The 26,801-nt window shown below is 39.3% G+C and overlaps 1 protein-coding gene across 2 annotated transcripts in view; it reads left to right on the top strand.

Moving 5' to 3' along the window:
- Positions 1-20,064, top strand: part of BMP5 (bone morphogenetic protein 5) — a 149,998-nt gene extending 129,934 nt beyond the window's left edge. Inside the window, exons 4-7 of one of the 2 annotated variants that reach the window (XM_066603949.1) lie at positions 11,678-11,875; positions 14,892-14,968; positions 18,044-18,154; positions 19,547-20,064. In XM_066603949.1, coding sequence (XP_066460046.1) covers positions 11,678-11,875; positions 14,892-14,968; positions 18,044-18,154; positions 19,547-19,696 — 536 coding nt within the window. In that variant the 3' untranslated portion in view covers positions 19,697-20,064. Of the gene's footprint in view, positions 1-11,677; positions 11,876-14,891; positions 14,973-18,043; positions 18,155-19,546 lie in introns of both variants that reach the window. The other variant, XM_066603958.1, reaches the window with a different exon arrangement.
- The last annotated feature ends 6,737 nt before the right edge of the window (positions 20,065-26,801 follow it).

The raw sequence follows: 26,801 nt of genomic DNA, 5'->3' as shown, positions 1-26,801 counted from the left end.
CAGGACCGTAGCCTCGGCCAATCACAGCCGGCACTCGATGAGCCAATGACAGACATTCAAAGCCAGCTCTGATTGGCTGAGGACACGGTCCTGAGTCAATCACAGCAATCTCTTGCTGCAGGCGGGGTATTTAATGCACTTAACCAGGAAGAGGATGACACACACGTTACCACTGAGGATGACACAGAAGACTGCTGGAGTGCCTGGAGAGCAGTGAGAGGGACCGGGATGGCACCTTCTAGGTAAGTATTAAGACACCCCCTAAAAATAGGCTTGAGAAAGACTACAGCAGTCGAAACGTTGCCTGTTTTAGTAAAGGTTTACTATATTATTTAAACACCACTGATGCTGCCACTTTTTGCTATTGTGTGGACACTGGAGGGGATTGAAGGTCCATGGTTCCTGGGACGTGGTTCTGCATGATATTAAAGCATACCTCTGCTGGAAACTGCATACTGACTGAGTGCTGTAGGACTTGTGGACTATAAACCCCCCCAAAATAAGACACTGTGCCTCATTTGAGGCAGAAATTAATATAAGACAGTGTCTTATTTTCAGTGAAACACAGTAAGTGTATTAATAAAATTTAGCTTTTAATTGGTCTATTCTGTGAAGGGCTATATATCCTTAGTGGTCTGTTTCTGCCTCAGTGAAGTTGTCCTATTGAAAATACTTTGACATGGAAGACTGCCAGAGCACCTGGAGAGCAGCAAGAGGGACCAGAACGGCGCATGCGAGGTGAGTTTTTTTTAATGTAGTGTAGCTAGGGCTTATTTTCAGGGGAGTGCTTATATTTCAAGCCCACATCCCTACCTATTTCTCCCCCAAAATCATGGTGGAGCTTATTATTGGGGTGGGTCTTATTTTGGGGGAAGCACGTTATTAAAACACAGGCTTTTAAGACAGACATACAGAATAACACGTAACCTATAGGGAGAACATGTATAAACAGACAAACATATAAATAAATCTAGTTTGACCCCACTGTAACAGACAGGATTTGAAGTGGGTGAAGAGCTACAACACAAGTGGCAGTGCCAGATGGGGTAGTTAGAAGCTCACCTCCTAGATAATACTCTAGCTCAAAAATAGTGTATAGGCCTTTCCTCCCCTACAGAGTCCTAGGATTCAGAAACCCATGGGAAAATGAGCCACGGGGTGGGATCTAAATCTAGAATAGAGTAAGATGCCATGTATCTGAATGACTTCAGTTCAGATATGAGAGTATGGTGAACTGGGATATCTACTAGATTGCAAACAGATTCAATTCGTTCAGTTCTGTATAAGAGTATTATAGACCAAGATACGTTCTAGAAGACAAAGTTCAGTAGGTTTCATACAATATAGATTGAATAAGGTGCAGGAGGTTTTACGCATTTCCTTGGAGGTTTCAGTTTGTCAAGAACCCATATAATTCTCTCCAATAGAAGTATAGATATAACAGAACTCACCAAGAAGAAAAAGAAAAAGCATTCACTCAAATAGAACCCTAGATATCTCCAAAAAGAACTCACTCTCTATATGAAGGAGCTAATCCATAGCTGTTCTCAATTGAAAACGGGAGTGATATTAAAGGGGAAAGCGAAAATTTTTTTTTTCACTTACCCCCGCATTCTGCCCTGTTAGAAAGAAAGCATAGGTTCGTTTTTAAAAGTGGCATTGCGCTTACCTGCATCAGCGTTCTGCAGCTTCTTCTTTTCTTCTTTTAAAGATGGTGCCGCTGGTCTTCTCCCACGGTGCACCGCGGGTCTTCTCCCATGGTGCACCGTGGATTTTCTTCTCCTTCCTTGCGTTCCATTGCCGATTCCAGCCTCCTGATTGGCTGGAATCGGCACACGTGACGGGGTGGAGCTACGATGACGACGCGGTGATCAGCACCAGCGGCCCCATTCACCAGCCAGAAGCCCGGACTGCGCAAGCGCGTCTAAAAACGCCAGGAGACATCGAAATTAGACGGCACCATGGCGATGGGGACGCTAGCAACGGAGCAGGTAAGTGAATAACTTCTGTATGGCTCATATTTAATGCACGATGTACATTACAAAGTGCATTAATATGGCCATACAGAAGTGTATAACCCCACTTGCTGCCGCAGGACAATCCCTTTAAGCTAGCTAAGATTTACAGAGTAACCAGGCTCTGTTCCCACTCTAGATAGAAAATAACTACTCTATAACTATCTGATAGAGCTAAAAAGCAATACTGAGCTGGCTAACAAATGGAGAGCAACCAGGCTCTGTTCCCTGTACTTGGCTAGCTAAAGCAATCTCAGAGGATAGTTAACAAAGTATACCTCTCATATGTCCCTGATAGCTACATGCACTATAGCCCTGACTATAAGGCTCACAGAATGAAATAAATAAATCAATGATAGTAGATAAAGAGTACCAAAAGAACTGTTAGGAGCTTTAATAGGAGCTTTCAATAGGAGCTTTATGAATTTGGTTCCTATGATTTCTCAAACAAGTCAAGAGTCATCTTCAGTGGTTTTAATCTGGACTGAACAGCAATAATACATTAACTGAAGGATTACAGGAGCAAAAAGTGTGGAGGGAGAATAATGGTCTAGGGCTGTATTTCTTGCTTTGGACTGGTCCTCTTAGCCCCAGCGAAGGGAATTTCAATAATATAATATAAAGTAACTGAGCACATCAACAATCTAAATACTTTATAGTTTGGGGAAGGTACTTTTCTGCTTCAGCCTGGGATTGCTCTTTTGCACAATGGAAAGTCCATAAAAATAGTTTGTGAAAGTTTATGAGTAAAAAATTTACTGGCCTGCAAAAAACTTTTAGCTTAACATTATCAATGATCAGCATATCGCTTCACTGTTTGATTGCACCTGAGTAAAAAGTGAAATTATTTTAATTTCAAATACTTTATTGGAAGTTTTAAAAAAGAAAATGGGTTAGGAACCCAATATAATCCCCCAACAGAGGGTAACAATTAATCAAAAGTCAAAATAAAGGTGACCACAATTTGAACAGCATGTCTCAGGACCAGTAACTAGCATGGTTATATCAGTTAAGGAAAAGTCTTGAAAGGCCCGGGATTTGCAGAAAGGCAAACGAGAGTTCGCAGGTCTTTACTAAAAACTGCTGTCCTTTTCCTGGAGTATCATTCTGGAAACTCAGGCGTTGACAAAATTAAAAGAAAGAATGTGATTGTTCTCAGCAAGAGAAACCAAGTAATCTTGTAGATATGATAACTTTTAATGGCTAACAAAACTACATGATGTTAGTGCGAGCTTTTAAACCTCCCTGTGTAGGTTCAAAAGCTCCCATTAACATAATGTATTTTTCTTAGCCATTAAAAGGTATTATATCTACAAGATTACTTGGTTCTCTTGCTGGGAACAATCACATTTTGCTCTACTGGCTAACACGGTACCAAACTTTTTTCATTAAGAGAGACTGGCCAACAGCCACTGGGAGACAACATGGATTCTAGTAGCCATGAAAATAAATTGTGCTAATTTATGTTGTTGGTAATTATGGATTTTCAGGGGTACTAGGTATCCCCTCTGTAGTATCTTAATAGACGTTTTAGCCAGGGTAACCTGGTGACTGTCTTTGGATAAAAAAGGTGAAGCCATCTGTGGAGGGAGAAGGAAATGTTAAGCTCTTGCTTCAAAGATTGCATATAAATCAACTTTGTGTCTGATGGAGGTTGGCTCATAGAAGCATACAACTGAGAAATTATCTCTGGCTGCGGGGGTTACCATAGACACACTCTCTCAAAGGTGGTAGGTGTACTTGGAATTATGAGCTTATTAAAGACCTAATAAAGCTATACATTTAAGAGTGCTCAAGCCAGTGCTGCATTAGCTTACCATGTTTTTCTAAAATGTTTTGCAAGGTGAGAAGTCAGAATAAAGGAGTAAAATGATATGTTAAGGTTAGTCCTGTAGCCCGCCACCAATTGAGTCTTTCGGCAGGAATGCCTAGGGGGAATACTTCATTAGGAATAACAGGCAACAAGGAAGGAAGGGAAGACATACCTTCTCCAGAGAACAGATAGATAGATCAATAGGGAAATTAGGAAAATAAGGGAGGGTCAGAAATTTTTGCTCCAGGAAGCAGAATTTAGAACTGTAGGTGGTATGACGGAAGATACAATATCTACCAAAAGTTGGGTGTCTGCCATTACAGAATAAAAGGAATTTGTGACAGCTGTGCTGCTGCTAGGTTTCTATGTAAATAAGGAACTGACAGCCCCCTTACCCTCTTATAGAAATCTAAATTTTTTTTTTTTAATTCTGGGCTCTCCTGTTTCTCCAGATAAAGTGAAAGCGTGTTTATTGCATGTCCTTCAGGTCAGTGGTAGGGATGTGAAGGCAATGGAATAAATAAAGAATAGAGATGAGCGAGCATACTCGCTAAGGCAAACTACTCGAGCTAGTAGTGCCTTATTCGAGTACCTGCCCGCTCGTCTCTAAAGATTCGGATGCCGGCGCGGGTGAGAGTTGAGTTGCGGTGGTGAGCAGGGGGGATCGGGGGGGAGAGAGGGAGAGAGAGATCTCCCCTTCATTCCTCCCTGCTCTCCCCCGCCACTCCCCGCCCTCCACCGGCAGCCGAATCTTTACAGACGTGCTGGCAGGTACTCGAATATGGCACTACTCGCTCAAGTAGTTTGCCGTAGTGAGTACGCTCGCTCATCTCTAATAAACAATAAGGGGTAAAATTGTCATCTTAATTGAGTTAATGCGTCTAACCCAAGACAAAATAGATTGGTCCCACTTCTGTAATTAAGATTTGAGTGAACAAAACAGTTGGGGAAAATTCCATCTACACAGAGAGTCTAATGAGTTTGATACCTAGGTATATAAGGTAGTGCGGGTAGGCCTGAAAGCCAAAGTAAATTTTTATCAATTTTTTGTATGGGGGAATATTGCAGTATAAAGCTTCAGTTTTATCCATATTACAAACAAGGCCAGACACAGCAGCAAAGGTCTCCCTGACTACAACCGAAACCATTGTAAAGTACTGTACAATAAGTCAATAAAAAGTTGTGTAAACTTTTTCTAAGCTTTCAGCATTTTATTCCATGTTACTGAATTAAATAGTATCTTTTAAAGTGGCAGAAACTTAGTAGCTTAACCCTTTGCATTGCCCGGGTGGTATAGCAGTACCCTGTCTGACCAACATCTTAAACCAATTTCTAGTGCTAAACACCTGAATAAACATGTTGCAGAAGTGTTCATGTATTGAAGTAGGTCAATTCAAGGTATGGTATTTGGCTAAGACTCGTAATTTCTCTTTTTACAGCAATAAGGCTGCCAGAAAGAGGAAGTCTGAGCTGAATTAATACATTTGTTACAGTGGAAGTAGATGAAAACTTCTTAAACCTCAAATCAAGCTGCTTCTTTTATTTATGCCAGCGATAGGCTTTTTATTCTAAGAAATATAGAATCTGGCACGGAGCCACTTGAAGTTTTTATTTTAAAGCAAAACCTGGATGGTTATTTTTTTAAGGCTTACATCTATGATTACTTGTGAGTCCTGTCTCTACAAGGATTTTGTTTAATATTGTTTCACATTTGGGATGCAGATGCCCACTAGTAGAGCTCGTGGCTATTTTCCATTGTATTACTGCAATGATAGCTATCTTTAATATTAAACACATTTTTTCAATGTGTTTTAGAACAACGTTTGAGGACACTGATATTGCCCAGAACGGCATATAGCCTTTTCCAACTACCTTGGGTTTTAAAAGGACCTCTGTGTCCCACTCCTGTCTTGAACAGCTGCATAGCTTCACATGACACTGTCTGTGTTTCATGTGGACACATAAAGCTATTTGAGCTGCCAAAAAAGAACAGGTTTATTTGTAGAGACCGTCCCCGATGCAATCTAAGTGACTTGTTATATTTTTCTTTTGTTCCAGAGAGAGGTGCAAGTGTAATATAACAAGATAAATGCAAACTCATAACTATGTAGCATGACTGAAAGACACACAACTTGTGAAAGCAATTGAACGTAACTATTTTATTTTTAAAGTTTCATCTATCTTAATGAAAATAATTTACATGACATATGTTAAAAAAAAAAATAGGAATGAGATTAAAAAAGCTGAAACTGGCTTTTTTGACTCTGTCCTTGAAGCTGCATACCGTTCCTGAAACAGATTATATTTTAAAGATATGAACTTAGATTTGTTTTAATAAACACATTTTAGCTAAATTTCCAAATTCAAAGCCCTTGTCTTACAGTGGTTTATATGGTAATCTGAAACGGTGGCAACTCCATTACCCCTTCTTACTCTCTCTAATTATATTTGCTAAAGTAATAATACATGTCTATGATGTCATAAAATGCTTGAATTGATTTGTACCTATCTATGGAAAGCATAATTTGCATATAGTTATGAACTAGAGATGGGCGAGCATACTCGCTAAGGGCAATTGCTCGAGCAAGCATTGCCCTTAGCGAGTACCTGCCCGCTCGAGAGAAAAGGTTCGGGTGCCGGCACGGGGGAGCGGTTAGTTGCGGCAGTGAGCAGGGGGGAGCGGAGGGGGGGGGGGGGGAGAGAGAGATCTCCCCTCCGTTCCTCCCCGCTCTCCCCCGCAGCTCCCCGCCGGCACCCGAACCTTGTCTCTCGAGCGGGCAGGTACTCGATAAGGGCAATGCTTGCTCGAGCAATTGCCTTTAGAGCGTATGCTCCTCATCACTATTATGATCGCAAAAAACAAATCATACTAATAATAACAATAGCTTCATGAACAAAAGTTTTTTTCATTACCAGGCATGGGCTACCTGGATGTTTATAGTCTATACATAGTCATTAATTGGTTAAATAAGGTGTAAGACTGAAAAATAAACAATAGTAAGGCGTTTTTTCATTTATTCTTACCCTGTCCACATGAGTTTGAATAATAAGACCTGACAAAAGTGTGTATGACAGTAATCCCACTGTGAGGCCCCTGGTGTCAGCAAGGTTTAAGCATGTTGGATTTTAACACATTAGATCCTTTCTTCAACTAGGTGAAACATATTGTCAAGTATACCTATCTTGCAGCAGCTTATGCCTTCACCTACCCCGTTTCATAAAAAATAAGACCTACCCTGAAAATAAGCCCTGCCTGATTTTTAGGGTACTTGAAATATAAGCCCTACCCTGAAAATAAGCCCTAGCTGCATTACATTAAAAAAGAATACATTACCTAGCAGGCTTGGTCGAGGTTCCTCCTGCTGCTCTACGGAGCTCCGGCACGCTTCTTGCAGTTCTCGTCAGCCCATAAAAAAGTCACTTCCTGGTTATGGGATTCATAAATCCAATCACAGAACCAATCACAGCCATCGCATTCTGGAGGCAGAATTTATGAATCCTGTAACCAGGAAGCGATCATCTGTGGGCGGCCGAGGACTGCGAGAAACAAGTCAGAACTCTGGAGAGCAGCAGGAGGGACCTGCCCCGAGCCTGCTAGGTAAGTATAAGAAGACCTCCCCTGAATATAAGACCTATTGCCTCTTTGGGGCAAAAATTAATATAAGACTTGGTCTTATTTTTGGGGAAACACAGTACTAGCAATAAACCTGCAAGCTTAAATACTAGATTTTTCTTCTAGTTAGCTGTACAAGCAGAAGATTGTTGTTCTGATTCACAGCAAAAGTTGCATAATCACCTCTTACCACAAAACTTTTGTATTGACACAATATAAATTACAAAACAATATATGTAAATCTTTTTTGGAGGTCCCATGTCATGCTGCTGAGATGGACTGGAAGGAACGGGTGGTGAAGGTCTTAAGTAGAACAGGCTCTTGAGTGGTTGCCTCTTTAGTCGTTTCTATAATCTGGTCCTGCCTTTTGGGCCCTATAAAAACAGATAAAAATTAGTCATTTATCAGTTGTCTTATCAGCTTAGATCAGTTGGACAAAAAATGCAAAAAGGAACAATTCGATACATACAGCAAAGAACAGAACAAACAAAAAAATACTAGCATGGATGTACCCTATGATATAATTGTAAGGGTGGAAGGATTAGCAAAAGTCTATATAAATAACATATTGATTCTCTTCTAATATACACACAGATCTACATGCATATACCCTTACCGCATCTATGTAGTTAACTCAACTTTAGTGGTGTAGTTTAAAAATAAACAGCCAAGTAAAGACAACCACTGATTTTTCCTCCGGTTTCATTACACGTAATTGTCTTCAATGCTTGCAGTGAAATGTAATTTAGAACATTTTGCATTTCATTTAGCAAAATTCATGCAAGTCTAAATGTCCTTAGAAATGTGTTACATTGCTACAGTAGGTAAATTCAGAGTATTTTATAGTTAACCAAACCAGCTGTGAATGTAGAAAGCAGAGTGAAGGCCTGTTTTCACCACATGAATATTTATATACCATTTGCTTTTGGCATTTTTGTATACAAATGTAGAATTAGCAAGGATGAATACAAAATCACATGTAAATGCTTTTTTATGCTCCGCATTTTAAGGACAATTATACCATTTCCAACATTTAATTTTCGTTTAGTCTAGAAGGGTCACCGGCCTCCATGCTTTGAGAACTTCAGTACATGTGTCTTTACTGCTTTGTAGAAAACAAAAACTGACAACCATTTTTCTTATTCTTTATGCAGTGTTGTCATTTTTGTTTTATTTACCCCTCCAAGCTCTTACTGATCGGAAACCAATCACAATGCCATTAGGAAATCGACACATGGCTAATATTAATATTGCACAATATGCAGCATGCCTATATATCATACATACAATAAGTTGTGTTAAAATCATCTAACCAGAAACATATCTACTAGAATTCGGACAAAACTAGCAGGATTGAAGAGACACTTCAAGTAATGTTACCTTTGTAAAAAAATAATATATAAGCAAACAAATATTACTAACAGGGATACCTTATATATGAGTGGTTCACCTATTAATGCTCATTACGGATGGGGGCCAAAAAACAAAAGCTGGGCATACATATTAGATAGCTGGGCAGATATCTTTTCACAACTGTACTAATGATGTAATAACTAAAATTTCAATTGCCAGCTATCGCTCCTGATCCTCATAAACATGCATGACTGGATCGGCAGAATATGCATGTTTGCTTCAGTAAGAAGAATAAAATAAGATACTGACTAGTGTTGCTCATCTTGATTGGCCAGGTGATAAAATCGCCCGGCTTAAGCAAAAATCTGACCCAATTTTTGCAGATATCTGCAGGAATATCGAATTTCCCATAATGTCTGCTACAGAGGTCAGCGTGCAGCCAATCAGCAGCCATGGTATCTTAATGATATCACCAATTGGGTTCTCCATCTTGCATTTGGGCAGCAGTTTCTTTGGATGTCTGTGTAACATGACCTAGCCATATATAACATAGGCACAGTGCAACTAGTGGTCATTTTACAGCTGAACACAAGACGGATGAGCAAGGAAGCCACCGCAGCAGCACCGCCACTAGTGGCAGTGGCAGTCTTTTTAGAGGTGTGGCATAGTTTGCTCAGTCCATTACAGCCGGCAGAAACAACACAGGGTAGGACTCACAGACATAGGCAGCAACTGATGTTCCAAGACTATGTCAGCTCCTGCGTGGATGAACTCAAACATGGCATTGGCCCCTTTGACTTCTGGGTACCTAAGCTGGATGAGTGGCCAGAGCTTTAGAGGTACTTGTCTGCCCCACTGCCAGTGTGCTATCAGAAGGGGTGCTGCTCAGCATAGCTGGGGGTGCAATAACTGACAGATGCATGTACCTGTGCACAGATAATGTTAATGTGCTTGTCATTTATAAAAATGAACCAGACATGGATTTCATCTGACGTCTGCACTCCCATGGCAGATTTTACTTATTAGCACACTGGCAATTTTTACTTACATTTGACTGAGCACAGATTTGTATCAAATGCCACACTAGGTGCTATTGCTGGTGGCGGTAATGGAGGTTTTGCTGCTTTCCTTCTCCAGCTTCCACCATATTTCCTTCTACTGCAAAATATATCAATATGGAAATATGGAGCTACAGCTCTCATGTTTCCACAAGGAATACACTCTGCCCCCAAGGTACTGTTGCTGGTTGTTGTGGTGCTGCTGCTCTCCTTCTCCTGTTTCCCGACATGTTTCCTCCTCAACCTTTTCAAAAATTACATTTTTCTAATGCACAAGAAACAGCTGAAGCTCTACAGCTTTTCCTTGGAGAAGGACCATGCTGGGCTGTTCTGTTCACCTGGTAGAATTTGTCCTTTGCAAAATTTATGACATCGTTGACATTTTTGGTATCTCTATTGCTTTACCTTGGAGGAAGAGTAGGAGGCCTGTGCTTGAGTGTTGTGTTCACTTGGTAGAAATTGTCCATGGAAAATTTATGATATTGTTTTTAAAGCAAGCAGCACACATGCTGTGTTGCATTGCGTAATTTTTGGTAGCTCTACAGCTATTCCTTGGAGCAGACTCGTGCTTGAGTGTTGTATTCACCTGGAAGAAAATGTATGTCATTGCTTTTTAAACAAGCAGCACACCTGCTGTCTTTCTTATCACTATTTTTGATCTAGAAGACCTTATGTGGGTCTTCTTTTGTTTTGAGTGACATTCCTGTCCTATGAGTGACCTTCGCACCACTATACACTAATTTTACCAATTTTCAGGAGAAACAGAGTGTTTCCCAGATGTGTGCCTGCAATCCCATGCAGTTTGAGGGACTTTGACTGCAATTGGAAACTTCTAAAGGGCAATTTAGTGAGCCAGATTTTTAATCACCATGATTTTAATGCGAGTTGGAATGAACTGTCCTGATTCACAATGACTTTTGTGAAATTGACCTGATCCTGACACAAACTGATTATTCCATTAATCGCTCACTACTGACACTTCAACTGCCAGTGTCTAATCTCTGTTTGAGTTAAGGAAACCTCTGTGACTGGGTCCCCCATGCGTTAAATAACAAATCAGAGGTAACTCACCTCTCTCTGCTACCTGCTCATCTCCCACTTCTGGTCTCCACTGTGTTTGTATACAGACTGCTATGGCTTACCGTAAACCTCATGTGGACAGTCTCAGACTTACTGCAGCCTGTAAAGTGACATCACAGGGAAACCTAAACTACTGGCAGCAGCAGGGTAGCAAGGAGAGATGAGGAACTGCTGATTAGTTATTTTAATGCATGTGGGACCCGGTAATAGGGGTTTCCTTAACTTGGGCAACCTCTTTAACTGAACTAATTATGGTGAAGGACTATCAGGCTTCTCACACATACACTAATCTGTTGATCTTTCCAAAACCAGTAAGTTTGGGCTGCTTTTAATTCTATAAGCATTGCCAAGTTAAAACAATCCACAGATGGAAATCTCTGGTTAGCTGAGAATACTTAAGTCATCTACTAATTTTGTTCTGGGGGTGACTTTTAGTTAAGAAAATTGCAATTCAGAAGCAGTTCTCCATTTTTAGTTGAATAGTTATTACAAAACAGGTAAAAACATGGCAAAATGCATTAAATCAAGGCCTCATGCAAGCAACTATATATCCATACACACTCTGAGTTGAATAGGACCATAGTACAACACCAACAGAAGACTAGGGCTATTCTATACCTCCATGTACCTCTGACTTGTTTTCTCTCTGCCGTGTGCATTAGACCTAAATGTGATTGAGCTGTTTGGTGACTTATTCACTGTGTCAATAATTTTTTTGTAATTGTTACTTTTATATTCTTTTTAGGTAGGAGTGTCAATGTTAAGTCAGTGGGCCTTATTGGTAGGCATGGCCCTCAGTCAAAGCAGCCTTTTTTAGTTGCTTTTTTCAAGGCAAGCGAACTTCTGCTCCGCTCAGTCAGAGCTGCAAATACAAAAAGGAAAAAACAAGACAAGAACAAATCTACAGCTCAACATGATGCATCTAAGATGCCTACCAATGCAGGTAAGGAGCACGTTATAAATGGCAGTTTATCGATGTAGCATTTATTCATAGGTAACACCGGCCATTCATAGATAACAGATGCAGGCTCAACCTTTCACTTTATGTTGGTCATATTTAGATGAGGAATTCAGGGCATCCATAACTATCGCAGTGTATTGTATACAATGACAAACCATCTTTTTCTTGAAACTGTTCATTCCCTTGATATTTGGCAGTGCTTATAATACAATTCTGTGCTTTAATGCCTTGTCAGTAAAGTATAAAACAAACGTGTTATTATTGTAATACTTTAGCAAAAGTACCTTAACCCCCCTCTGTGATGTATATGTATGTCCAAGGGCGTTGGGTATGAAGGGGGCTCGGGAGCCGAGCAGCTGTATATCTGGTGGGTGTCAGCTGCTTAAAACAGCTAACACCTACTGCAAGCAGCCACAGAGTTGGCTCCGATCCCGACTATTTGACAGCTTGTATGCACTGTGAAGGCTGGTTCACATGGACATATGTGTACAACACTGCAAGTCTCCTGAGATGTTGTACATATTGCAGTCCATACGCTCTGCTGGCAGAAAGCCGACAGAGATCACGTAGGCCTGCGATCGGTACTGCGCATGCTCGGGAATCTGATGTCATGGACATGCGCAGTGTGATTTTTATTTTTTTCAGATTCCCTATTCTGTTAAGAACGCGGATGCATATGGAAATGCTGCCCATATGAATGCATGTGTATGGACAGCGTTTGATATACAGTCCACTCAAGAAATAGAGTATGCTGTGATTTATTTCTGCTGTGTATCGATATGCAGTACCCACACACAGATGTAAATGGAAGAATGAACGTCTATTGACTTTCATTGCCTCCAGTCACTGCGTGCATAATATGCGGTGACAATACGCCTGTGTGAATAAGCACTAAGTGCTGACTATGGCATGTTGTAAGTTGTAAGCCAGCAGGGGAGGTGATCCCTCCAACTTGATATCAATTCACAATATGATTGTGGGGTGCCAATAGTTGCTATTCTAGTTCTGGGTCTATTGAAGGCTCCCAGAACTGCCATGTATTTAACTAAATTAAGCAATGCCTGTAGAAGGACTTGATATGTGGGCATTAAAAATACAATGCAGTGCAATACAGAAATACTGCAGTATTTTGTTGAAGTGATCAATTGATAGCAAGTTAAACTTCCCTAAGTCGACTAAAAGAAATGAAAGATGGCAAATAAAAAGTCAAATAATTTTTTTTTTAATAATACAAAATGTATAATATTAAAATTTTAAAAAAGAAAACTTTTCTGATCTCTCCCACCAATCTAAACAATAAAAAAACATAATAGGTATCACCAAATCTAAAAATGCCCACATTATCTAAGAATCAAATTATTTATTTCACATGATGAAGGGCTCAGTCACACGGGCGCATCTGGGCACCTGTATCTCCAAAGTGCCAGAAGAAAGAACACATGACCGGCAATGGAACCAGTCATATGTTCTTTCTACCGGCGGTGCGGAGAATCGTCCGTACCTGCAGTGCGTCCGTTTTACCCTGCAGGAAGATGGGCACATCGGCGCCCAGATGCGCCCATGTGACTGAGCCCGAACACTGTAAAAAAAAAAGCATAATGCCAGAATGTCACTCAGCCTAGTTCACTTCAATGGAGCTGATTTGTGCTATCAGACACACCCATAGACACCTGTGATGCTGTTTCTGTAATAAAGCAGCAATGGTTTTTTAACCCTGAACAGACACTTTAAGGCCTTAGTCACACGGGCATTTTTTCCCGCGATTTGCGGATCGCATGACGGATGCGCATCCGCAAATCGCGTGACGGGGGCCGAGAAATCGCCCGAAAAAACTGCTCCTAGCCGCGTTTCAATAGAAACGGGCCGGAACTCTCCAGCGCATTGAATTCAATGCAGCCGACAATACAGCCGGCTCCATTGAAAGCAATGCGCTGCGGGCGATCTCACGATGAATTTTCGGGATGGGCTTAAATATATAAGCCCTTCCCTGCAATTCATCCAGAAATGTGTAAAAATAAAAAAAAAATATATACTCACCTTGTCCCGGCAGACGGAGTTCAGCCGCGGCCCGCGGCAGTTCTCCTGAACTGCTCTCTGAAGTATTCAGCAGCCGGGGATTTAAAATCCCCGCCTGCTGAATGAGCTGCCTCTGATTGGTCACAGCCTGACCAATCAGAGGCAGCTCTCACTCACACCCATTCATGAATTCATGAATGGGTGAGTGAGTGCTGCCCCTGATTGGCTCAGCGCAGGGACCAATCAGGGGCAGCTCTCAGCTGTCATTCATGAATTCATGAATAGGTGGGAGTGAGAGCTGCCTCTGATTGGTCAGGCTGTGACCAATCAGAGGCAGCTCCTTCAGCAGGTGGGGATTTTAAATCCCCGACTGCTGAATACTACAGAGAGTACAGGCTGTATTGCCGGCTCCATTGAATTCAATGGGCAAAAATCGTTCTTCTCTGCCACAGCTGTTACAGCTGTGGCAGAGAAGAATGATTTGTCTAGTATATGTTCTCAATGGGGTCGGCGCTGCTGTCAGCGGCCCCATTGAGCGCATATAGAGAAGAGAACAGGAATCGCAGATTGCAGATAGGTGTGATCTGCGATTTCTGTTCTATAATTTATCGGACGAGCGCATAAAAAGTGCTCATGTGCAAAGCAACGGTTTTATAAAATCGCCGTTGGCTATGGTTCCAGAATGTTTTAACATCAATGCAGTTTTTTCAATAGCAGCACTAATACAACATATAACCATAAGTGAAATTAAGCCGTAGGAAACTGTTTATTTTTAAAAGTAACCATAAATATTTTAGGGTCTGTTTACAAGCAGCGGAAATGCTGTGGAAATTCCACGGCAAATTTTACAGCATTTCTGCTTCTAAAACAGAGTCAAAATGTGCACCATTTCATAAGACACGGCACCCCCTCACCTCCCCAGCATTTCCACTATGTGTAAACATACCCTTAAGGAGTGCTTTTTGATTTTGTCTGTTCACAGATTACAACACAAGTGAACAGAAGCAAGCTTGTAAAAAACATGAACTCTATGTCAGCTTCCGTGACCTAGGCTGGCAGGTAAGTATGTAACATTCTGGTTGTTTTCAGTCTATTCTCAATACAGTAATGTTAAAGGGGTTGTCCAAGGTTGAAAAAATTGTAAAAAGCATGTCTCCAGCCAGCTGTCTGAGAACCTGCAGCTACTGTGCATGACGGTATGGGAATTGACAGGCCTTTGCTAAGAAAAATGGGCTTAACAGCTGCAGTAGTCTTGATCCTGTTGACCACCCGAGGAATAGCAACAAATAGAGTCAATTTCTGTACAGTGTCCACTAGTAAAGAGTGATTAATGGAATAATTGTTTAATGTCAGGATCAGTCATATTTCACCAGAATCGTAAGGTGGGATGGCTTATTTCGACTCAAATTAAAGTCAATGGGAGTGAAAAAATCAGGCTCACTAATTTGCCCTCTAGAACATCCCAAATGCAGCCAAAGGCTCCCAGATTTCATGAGAATCAAGCCACACATTTGGGGAATACTGTGCTCCTCCCAAAAATTATTTAAAATGCGGCGCAGTGTTGTGGTCACTCATAGCAGAGGAGTGTCTCTGAAAGCAAAAGAAGGCCCACATAGGGTCTTCTAGATCAGAAATTGTACTGCTTGTTTTATAAGCAATGTCATACATTTTCAAAGGACAAATTCTACCAGTTGAAAAGAAGAACCAATTATGGGCCTCCTACTACTGCTCCAAGGAAAAGCAGAAGAGCTAGCAAAAAGTATTCCATGGTAGATAGCAGGTGTGATGCTTGTTTTAAAAACAATGTCCTTAAATTTGCAAAGCACACATTCTACCAGGTGAATAGAACAGCCAAGCATGGACCTTCTCCAAGAATCTCCAACTGTTTTTTGTGCATTAGAAAATTTTCATTTTGGGGGAATCAGAAGGAGGAGGAAAAAACATGGCAGGAGAAACAGCAGCAACAGTTTTACCACCACCATTAGTAACAGCAACAACACCTTGAGGCCTCAGTCACACGGGCGCATCGGCACCTGTACACCGGCGCCGATGCGCCCGTGTGACTGATACCAGCAGACGGACGTACCTGAAGATGGCCTTCTCTCTGCAGCGCCGGAGGAAAGAACATGTGACCGGCTTCATTGCCGGTCATGTATTCTTTCCTCCGGCGCTGCAGAGAGACGGCCGTCTTCAGGTACGTCCGTCTCCTTCCTGCAGTCACACGGGTGCATCGGCACCGGTGTACGGGTGCCGATGCGCCCGTGTGACTGAGCCCTGAGGGCCGAATGTGCTCTGCATGGAATCATGAGAGTTGTAGTTCCATAGTTCCTATCTGACATATTTTGAACTTGGGGGGGAAAGTAGGAGCAAGAAACATGGTGGTAACTGGAGAAGGAGAGCCCTAGCAGCAGCACCACCAAAAAAGGGCTTTTGAGCGATAGTTGTTGTGTCTAAATGGGCCTTAAGACTGTGCATAACAGTGTGTATGAAATATGCTTTCATGTGCAGTGCAAAATCGCTGACCTATGCAGTGATATGCCTGCACACGACAAGCTTGTACAGCTGTAAATGCTGCGTTCTACACACAGCATCTTACGTATACGCTCGTGCGAACTGGTTGCGCATGGACAAGGTTTTTTTTCTTACGCTCATTCAAACTCCCCACCATAGAGCAGGAGTTTGAAAAAAACAGGAAGATTGGTCCTGCCCTATCTTTTCTCTCCCATTAATTGTACGGGTAAAATCCTGATAGTGAAACAAAACCATTGAAATCAATGGTTTTGTTTTGTCCTTTAATGCGCCTGTAATTATCACGGCCGCATAATGGGACAAAAACATGTCATAAGCACTCAATCTGTACATGACGCTGCTGCCACACAGTGTTTCATGGCCGCTAGGGTGCCAATCCCATCCAAGAATGCAATTCAGATGTGACAACCCTGTTTAATCTCTCTGCTGGTATACAAGCTTTTACACAAGCAGCATTATATCCTCTGCAAAATGTCTTTTCCTAAAACAGACCAGGTCTCATATAGGCATATAAACGTGATGCAGCTTCTTTTTCTGGTCCCTCCAATATGACCCCCGTATACAAGCTGTCATATAAGCAGATATATATTCTTTGCAGAATATCTCTTCCTGAAAAATGACTCATTGATATAGTCTGGGTGCAAACTTCATAAACCCCAAAGTGCTTTTATTAGTATCAGAGATCCATAAAACAATGTAGTTCTGGGTAGCAGAATCCCCTTACTCAAGTCACACAGAAAATAAAACAGACACTGCACTTTGGGATTTCTGAAGCTTGCCTCTGGACTACCATTCCAGTGTTTTACTTCCTGTAATCCAAACTGCAGAAAATAACTACCCTCCCAATAGAGTTTCTCTATATCATTGTAATCTTTAAAATTACACAAGGGGGGGGGGGGGGGGGGGGCTGAAGCCCTGTTCATAGGATTTGTTCAAAGTTTGAAATAACTCTTTGTGTCTCCTGTCCAAAGCATGTAGTAGGAGAATATATCCCCATATGTATGTGTTCATTATAGTGATTGATAAGGGTCACAAGGCACATATCTCCACCACTGACATCACTTATATCTCACTGACATGTCAGAAGAACTTTCAAGGTGAACCTTTCTTTTGCATTTTTCTTCAATATGATGAGCCTTTTTGATAATTAAAGAGAACTTGTCTAATCCTCATGTCAGTAGGGCCGGCTGCATAGCTCTCCTGCCGCATCCCCACACCCTCCAATGAAGAACTCTTTTCTTTATGCTCACATCCATACAGGCTCTTTTTAGATTCACTGCTGTGAATGTATCCTGTGAGTGGTCCTAACTAACATCACCAACTGACAGTGAGTGGTAGGGACTTCTCACTTGACACATTCTCAAGGCAGACGGGGAGACAAATCCAAGAAAACCCCAGATGGGCTTATCAGAGTGAGTATAAACAAAAGTGACACATCATTGGAGTGAGCAGGGCAGCCATTAAAAAGCCATGCAACTGGCCCAGCTGTCATAGGGACAGGACAAGTCCTTTTTAGTAAGAGCAAAACTGATTTTCTTTTTGAGAATGCATTTCCTCATGTTTGTGTGACATTATCTGATTTGCATTGTTTATGTTTTGCAATAGGATTGGATTATAGCTCCAGAGGGTTATGCAGCTTTCTATTGCGATGGGGAATGTTCATTTCCACTTAATGCTCATATGAATGCCACGAACCATGCCATAGTGCAAACTTTGGTGAGTAAACTTTGTATTAAAAAAGACAACTTAAAGGGGGATTCTCATCTCTGACATGACAAATGTCTGATAATTTAGGTTCAACCTCTGTGACTCGTAGCTATCTCTAAAACAAGGGCACCCCAATCCTGCTCCGGCTCTACATTCCATTTGTAGTGAAAGAGGTGGCTGGGTTTGCAGAAAGAGCCAAGCATCCGGTACTGCCCTGTTTGTGCAACTTTCATAGAAGTGAACAGGAGTTACATAAATATCACAGCACAATCAGTTATGCTGCTTCTGCAAGATGTGAGATGTGGGAACCGTCTAGCTTGCTTTGCTTTGCTGTTTACATAACTCCACTTCACTCTATGGGAATGATGAAAACAGCGTTGTGCAGTGTGTTCAGGAAGGGGTGTGGGCATTCAAATTGTAGGTTTGGAACTACATTAATAATTATATTGGTTACATTTTCAACAGCAATTCTCTCTAAAATAAAATCAATATTCCATCTCTCCATTTACTAGTGGGACCATGCAATGTAGGTTGTAATGAATTTCAGGTTATCCTGTGTCTCCAGCAGGAAATATGCTACCTTTTCGTCCCTCTGTATTGTGTTGATTAAAGTATCCATGAATGTTTCCAAGTCAAGCTGAACTTGCCATTCATAAGTTAACCTTTCATTATTTATATTTTCCCCCTAAGAAAGATTTGGCCTCAAAAGTCAGGTATCAAACTCATTTTATTGCATTGAGTTCCTTGGAAGACCATAGTTCTGAAAGTGATTACATATGCTGTAGGATCAGAAAGTAAGTGTCATACTACTGGAAGATGTTTAGAATATGAGCAAGTAAAGCAGTCAACAAATCTGTGCCAGAACTTATAGCCGGCTGAGAATGGAATGCTTTTCTGAACCTATATGCAATAGGGATTCTCTGAGATGGGAAAGCAATTTCTAGCTCTTTCTCTATAATAAAGGATTCAGCACAGTAACCTATAATGATTGCAGAAAGAACTATTACAAAAACATGACTGGTGGGGCTGGAGAGAAATGCCGCTTCGCCCTTTCTTGTCTTTGTCAATCCAAAAGTCAATCACAAATAACATTATTTGGGTCCCTTCCTTTTCAATGAGATTAGGTCAGACAGAGGTTGTAGTTAAGGAGCACCTCCTTCACGTCTCTACAAATAATTCCTTACTGGACTGCTATCCACTAGTAATCATGAACCATTATCTTAGGACCAGTTTGGCTTTTGGGCACCTGTGCAGATGCCCAGGTTGCACATATGATATGACTGCCTTGGAACTAATCTGTGGTGCTTTAGATATATGATGTCCCATGTTGAAGATCTATGATTATCATTTATTAATATGTTAATATAACAAGTAAAAAATACTCTTCATTTCCTCTTGCAGGTTCACCTCATGTTTCCTGAACATGTCCCCAAGCCATGCTGTGCGCCAACAAAGCTTAATGCCATCTCTGTTTTGTACTTCGATGATAGTTCCAATGTTATTTTAAAGAAATATAGAAATATGGTTGTAAGGTCATGTGGATGCCATTAAATAAATAAAAAAAGTTTCCTCTATAACATTATAGGCAACATCATTCCATGCAGGAAGGAAGCTAGAGAGTAAACCCCTTTCTGTTATACTTCATGATACACATGTACAGTTTTATGTATATATTAGAATTTGTAATTTATTTTGATATAAAATTGCATTAAATAAATATGACAGAATCAGTTTTACACCACACTACCATTTTATTTAAGTAATTCAGGAGAAAACAACATTTTCTTTCTCAAAAGAATTGTTAATATTTTGTGAGAACTCGACAGAAGATACTTTACACCCATACAGCCATTGTGTATTATTTATTTGGAAGATAACCTTAAAATCATATGAAGTCCATAAATGGCCCATTGTTTGTCTACTGCATTAAAACATATTTTAAAAATGATTTGTGTTAAAGATTTTTTTTTTAAGAGTCCCTTATAAGTTACAACATAATTAAGCAAGACGTCCTTTTACTGAGGGCACCTGAATTCACCTATAGTAGATTTGTTGCAGAAATCTTCTGTGATTGAAAATTCGTTTCATTCATATCAGTGGGGTTGGTAGGAAGCAGATAGATTTCTGCGAGTTCCATTCAGATGAATGAGACAGTCACAGATACTTCTTTAACAAACCGGCAGAGTGTCAGTCTATCCTTATACTTATTGCAATGTTATACTACAGCTGTTAGATGCCTCTACATTAGAGTAATAAAATGTCATCTGACGTTGCATTCTAGTATAGATGTCTAGTATCAGTTTTTATTATATTATTATATCATAAATTTCTCACTAAGCTTAAAGAGACACTTCAACAAAACCACATTTTCCCATCATTGCACTCTTCACCTGATTATCTGTCCTGCTTTAGATGTCTCATATGCATACTGTACTCACTTCCATGCAGTGCAGCTTCCTTTCTGATACTTATCAGACCCTATCTTAATGTTCAGATTTCTCCCTGTGTTTCTTCCTCTATATTGTGCTAGCATTCCCATGATGCATCAGCACAACATCACATGGCCAGCTACAGCCAGTACCATCTCTGCCTGTTGGGAGCACAGTGTGATTATCATTACCTTTTATACTCTTCTTAATATGCTAAATAAGTTAATGAACTGTGATCTCCTTCATTATAACAGTGTGACGGGAACTGTATAATCATCATCAGTAATTTAAATAGGAGTACCTCCCCGCCAAGAAGAGCATGTATAGAACAGTCTATGCTGTTTCATCATACAGGAAGCCCTGATGACAGAAATGGTAACTTCTTAAGAGAATGCAGAGACAAGTAAATCCCAGTCAGTGACAATGAGATCACATGATCCACCTGAAGAGAAGGATTCCAGAACTTTTCATATAGAAAGAAATAACTAAACAAGGCAATATTAGCGGACTACTATCGGTATGTACTGGGGGCTTCACTGCATAATGAATGGAAATAAATCACTCCTTTAATATGGTGATATAAATTAAAGACAACTTCTTTTTTCATACGTACATGTAACACATAGTAAATTTGTAAATGTGAAATTGAAACAATTGAGTGAGGCTATAAAAAGTGTTTCAATATTAAATGTGGCAGAATGGCACATATCTATTCCATGAATACGATGCACACTGAAAACGTTTCAGCCAATCATGTAGCTTCACACACAGCAGAAAATATCCATCCTGTTTAGGCACACAAAATACACCAAAATTTGCAATAAATGCATGAGTTTGTTACAGATTTAGTGTGGAATTAGCTGTAGGATTTCACTCATTATATTGAAATGAAAGACATTTGCAGTGAAAAAAGCATGCTGTGGGTTTTGAAAATCTGTAATATGGCTTGAATCCGCAGTGGATTTTTTCTGCTGTTAGTGAATGGGTTTTGCTGCTAAATTTTGGTGTGGAAAAAATCAGCACCTAGTATGCCATGTGTGAACCAGCCTGAAATTGCTAGAACTTCTTCAAGAGATGTCAGTAATATAATTTATGTATAAGGTACAGATAGTGTAACTGCAGTATTTTTTTAACATTACCTTATACTTCATTTCACCAAGATTCTCTGTATATATGTATTATTCAAAGTATATAAAGTTATTTCAAAGTTTTAAATATTTTCCAATGCATTCTTGAAGTCAAATATTTGCTCTCCAACCCAATTCAATGAAGTCATAGCAGTTCACCTGAAATATTAATAAAATATGATGAAAGAAGATAGCGGCACTGTATAAAAGGAAATATAAGGGTGCAAGCCATAAAGACCTTGACTGTATAGATAAATATAAGAATTGCCTGCACTCAAAGTATAGTATATTCAAGGGAAATACTGTAGAATAATTCAGCAATGTGATTGGAAACTGTTGCATTGATGGAGCTGAAACATTACTGCAGAGGGTGAATACTGTACATCTTACACCTTGAATATACTGGAATGCTGCCACGTCTTGTATTTATCTGAATTGTCCATCACATTTTTCAAGAATAGATTGAAGTTCAGCATCTCTTCAACTTGTTACTTCATTTGAAAACCGCTGAACTTATCCTATAACATTTGTTGATTCAATGTAAGTTCCTCATTATCAATTGTACCAGAGGGTTTGGTTTGGGAAGTGTTTCCAATTATGTGCCACACATGAATTTTGTACAACTGCTTTACCTCAAATAAGATTTGTCTATATTTCATTTGTTACATTTGCTGTTCTAATAGTCGCACACTTATTTATCAATAAAATCCTCTCCTTGTTGCATATTGTGAAATTAATTATGCTAACTAAAGCACGTTCCATAAAAGCTTTCAGTGCCCCAGGCAATAACAAAATAATGGACTCTTAAGTGTCAGACGTGAACCCCAATTTTTATATCTGATTTATGAAAATACCTTTGCTTGTGATGGAAAAGCCATTTACTTACATAGGAAGAATTGTTTAAATTTACAATTATTTTTTTCCACTTTTCTCTATTAGTCAATATTTCTCAAAAATCCAGTCTTCGAAACATTGTGATAACTATTTTGATATAATGAACTATATCTAACCCTACAGAGCAATATCTGCCACAGATTAAATCAACATAAATGCTACTAACTTTTACTATGTTTTATGATGAAGAATGAAGCAAAATAATTAAAAACTTCTCATATCTCAATAGACAACAGCTTAGAAATTCCTTTTATTACAGGAGATTCTTTTGATCACTGTCTCTGTCTGCTAGGTTATGCACATGTGTTACCCACTAAAAGAATTGACAACAGCTCTGAACATATCAATGGCTCAGAAAACTACCGTAATTGTCACATCAAAGGATTTTTTTTACTTGTTTAAATATTTATCTGCATAGCATTAGCAAAATCATTCATAAGATCTCAGCATACGAAACACATACCACAAGCTTCAATTTATAAAAAAATAAGGTGGGACAAAAAATGCTAAGGTTTAGAGATTAAAGAGGTAGGAACCAGTCTCAGACAGGTTTGCCCAATTTAGGGCACAAAACCTCAAATTAGGGAATCCTTGGTCCATGAATTCCACCTAGCTTGTTATTATCCCATTTAGAGTTTTACTTTGCTAACCAATATATATAACAGCTAAGAGAATTCTGAGCAGAGTTTGATTTCCCCTTTGCAATAATTGATCTTTGTTCTTGCTGGACTGTGGGTGCACTTGCCACTATTAAGAGTCTTCACTCAGGCATATTCAATCAATCCTCATGTTTATTTTAAGCCACAATAATTAGAAACAATCAGTGGTTACATAGCTGCTACCTTAGGTCAATTAGTAACCCATTAGTCAGCTCACACTCTCTGAACTGAAGTTTTTACGCCATACATCTTTCACAGGCATCCTTAAATACCATTATTCTAGGACTCAGAGTCCTGCAGTCTTAAAGGAACAAACATTTGGGTTTAAGCTTCAAATCATAAATGTTACAGATAAACCACATTCTCTATCCCATTTTATAGTAAAATGGAGCTTGCAATCCTTACATATCATGAAAATAATCAAAGTCTTGCAAAAAGAAGAAACATATCCTATTTTTGGCTGTAGCTTTGATCAAGTGCATGCTCTATCACCCTACTACATCCTCTATTCAGGTTCAGTCAATCCAGGTAATATGGTAATGCTGTGTGTTTTAGTGGGGAAGGCTGGATCAGTTTGTTTGTAGAAAGAATAATGAACAGACGGAGAGGATTGTTTTCTAAAGGAAAGTAGAGACCAACCAATATACTGTGCACACCACAACAGTGCTGAATCAAAAATACATCCCACAAACCACCTTTTTCCTCTGGCACTCAGTCCCATTTTTAGATTTAGAAAGGCAAGTTCTGAGGTCAGTTCCAGTCTAAATTGCCCCACCGTCAAGATTAGAGGAAATATATTTTCCCAGAACTGTTTAAACCTAACACATTTCCATAACATGCAGAACAGATCGCCAGGTAGTCCAAGGCTTCTCCAACAGAGTGCTGAAATTTGAGAATGAATTCAACACATCTTGGATCAGGAAAGAGATAAAATATGTCATTTTCAGTGGTATCACATTCATTTTTCCTTTGAGTCCAATTAATATTTTCTAACTTATGTTTCTGCAACCGTACTAGCAGCAATTGGTGAAGTGGGTAAGTCTAATAGTTTAAACTTTAAGAGCTGCTAAGAGATCATCTCTTCAGTAATAATGCCTCTTCTACTTATACCAATGAGTTGTTACTTTCCCTCAGTCACCAGGCTGTAATCATCTCTACTTCAGCTGCTATGAAAAAGAGTGTTGCATCTAGAAGTCCAATCTATCCACCCAATATTGTTAACCTAGGAATCACTGGCTTGACAAAATTAGCCCAACACCAGCATTAAGTACTATACTTTAGGCTACATGGACCAGAACGTGAACTTCAACACTGCAACATGTAGAAGTATTTCATACCTGGAATCATAAGTCAGGCTTTGAGAATTTCCATTATGAAATATTCATGTACAACTATAATAACTAGCAAAACGTATAATAACTAATTCTAAATGTCACTTTGGTGTATACAGTTCTTTTAGAGTTAAAGATTTTGGCAGGCTGAGATTGAACAAATTCTATACTTAGTCACAGTTTTATGAACCTTTAATGGAATTACACTTAGATCCCCTTATATCTTCTATTCAATCAATCAATTAAGGAAATCTGGGGAGGCCCTAAAGCCTGATAGTTGACTGGAAAAGAACTAAATTATTTGCCATTGTTTACATCACTATATTTTGCAACACGTTCCCTATGAAACACATGGTGGAATTCATATTTGCATATCTCAAACACACACTACAGCCAATTTTATATAAATCAATTTACATATCAGTATTTTCCAGGAGGAAAGAGAACTCACACAAACACTCATTTTCCCTTTTATACTGAAACCTTTTCTTTTGCTTATCAATTTAAGCAAGAAGCTAGTAATTAAAATGACTACTGAAAACTTTTGGTACAGAACAGGAAGTGTCAGACTATTATTGTGCTTTAAGGTTCAGAGTGAAAAATGCAGGATTTTTTAAAATAAAGTGACAGAAAAAAATCCCTAAATGTTCTCAAAAACCACGTTTAACATAAAAAGTTGTACATTTTTTATGATGCATTCCCTTTAAGATATTGTTAGATAAAAGCAGGCAGCAACAGTGGTCTATTGTCTACTATACAGTAAAGCAATGAAAAGTACTTTGGTCCAAATATTATGGGAATCCATGAAATCCTTAAATGGTAGGATGATGATCATGTGTAGATGGCTCAGTAGTACAATTTTAGTAAAAATAGCTAGCAGCTATACAATAGGAACAAAAGAATTGTTATGGAGTAGGAGATGGAATATAACTTTAAACTGCAGATTGTCAGAGTTGTTAGAAATTTCTTAGAGTTACTGAGAATATCTCCTTTTCAGCTTGAAGAATCCAACAACTTAGCTGTAATGTTTTATGTGACCCAGGGGTATTGTTTTAAGAAATAAATCCTCCAAAAGACACTCCTATGTTAAGAGATTTGGAAAGGGGACTATTTTAAAAATAAATGATTGATAAAGAATCCTTCATTAGAAAGAATTGTTGCTGCACATTCCTGGAAAATTGCCATTTCTCTTGATATGCTGATAAAAAGTCTAATGCATGAGAATAAACATCTGGATGCAGTACGTGTGAGGTTGATGATGGGTTATTATATTACATGCCATCCAATGCGTATATAACCGATCTCTTTAAAAAGAAGTACGTCAATTATAGACTTTTAGGCAGTATTTCATTGCGTCTACATAATACTTTATATCAAGATTTTAACTATTGCATTACATCTTCAAAGATTAAAACTTGCAAGAATTTCAAGAAGTTACCCCAAAGGTCACAGAAAATTTGCCTCCATTGACAAGATATCCAATTGTCATGTGGTTATTAATGCCATACATTGCCAACATACAGTGCTCAGTTAATACTAGCCTGATCAAACTACTTACACTCCCATATGTTGCTTAATTAATGCTTCCATTTAGTGTTCAATTAATACCTCCATACATTAGGATCTGATGACTTAATTCAATGCTCAATTTCTGCCAAATGCATAAAACACTTACTGTATGCTGCAAACATACATATGCACACCACACATATGCTATACATATATACATTACATTCAAACCACACATATAGATAGTCACATTACATAAATATCAGGTACCTATTGCTGAAGGATAGGTGAGCTACTGCAAACCTCCACAACCTCCATAGCAGCTGATGGATAGGTGGTAGTAATAGCAAGAGCTAAATCTGAAAGGAGGTTAGGGTTACGAGCCTAGGTTTCAGCAAGCAACTGGTTCGGGGGTCCCATTACAATTTAGTTAAAAGTGGCTGACTCCTTTATAGGTACAGTATACTGCATGTTTTACTGGTTTATTGATTGGATTACAAGTTGCTGGACATTATAATGCACTGGAAAATTGACTTATTACGTTTCAGATTTGCTTTAGAACAGAAAAAGAAACAAAACAAATCATAGACCAGTCTACAGACCAGTAAAATTGTAAATTGCGTGAAACAATTTGCTCATGTCAGACAAGTACTTATTGTATGAAAATAGTAGTGTAGTTTGCAATGCGAAAAAGGAATCCATCCATT

Source organism: Eleutherodactylus coqui, chromosome 1 (assembly GCF_035609145.1).
Source record: "Eleutherodactylus coqui strain aEleCoq1 chromosome 1, aEleCoq1.hap1, whole genome shotgun sequence".
NCBI classification, from domain to species: domain Eukaryota; kingdom Metazoa; phylum Chordata; class Amphibia; order Anura; family Eleutherodactylidae; genus Eleutherodactylus; species Eleutherodactylus coqui.
Note: the sequence above shows the minus strand (reverse complement) of the source record. Positions and strands in the feature narration are given on the sequence as shown.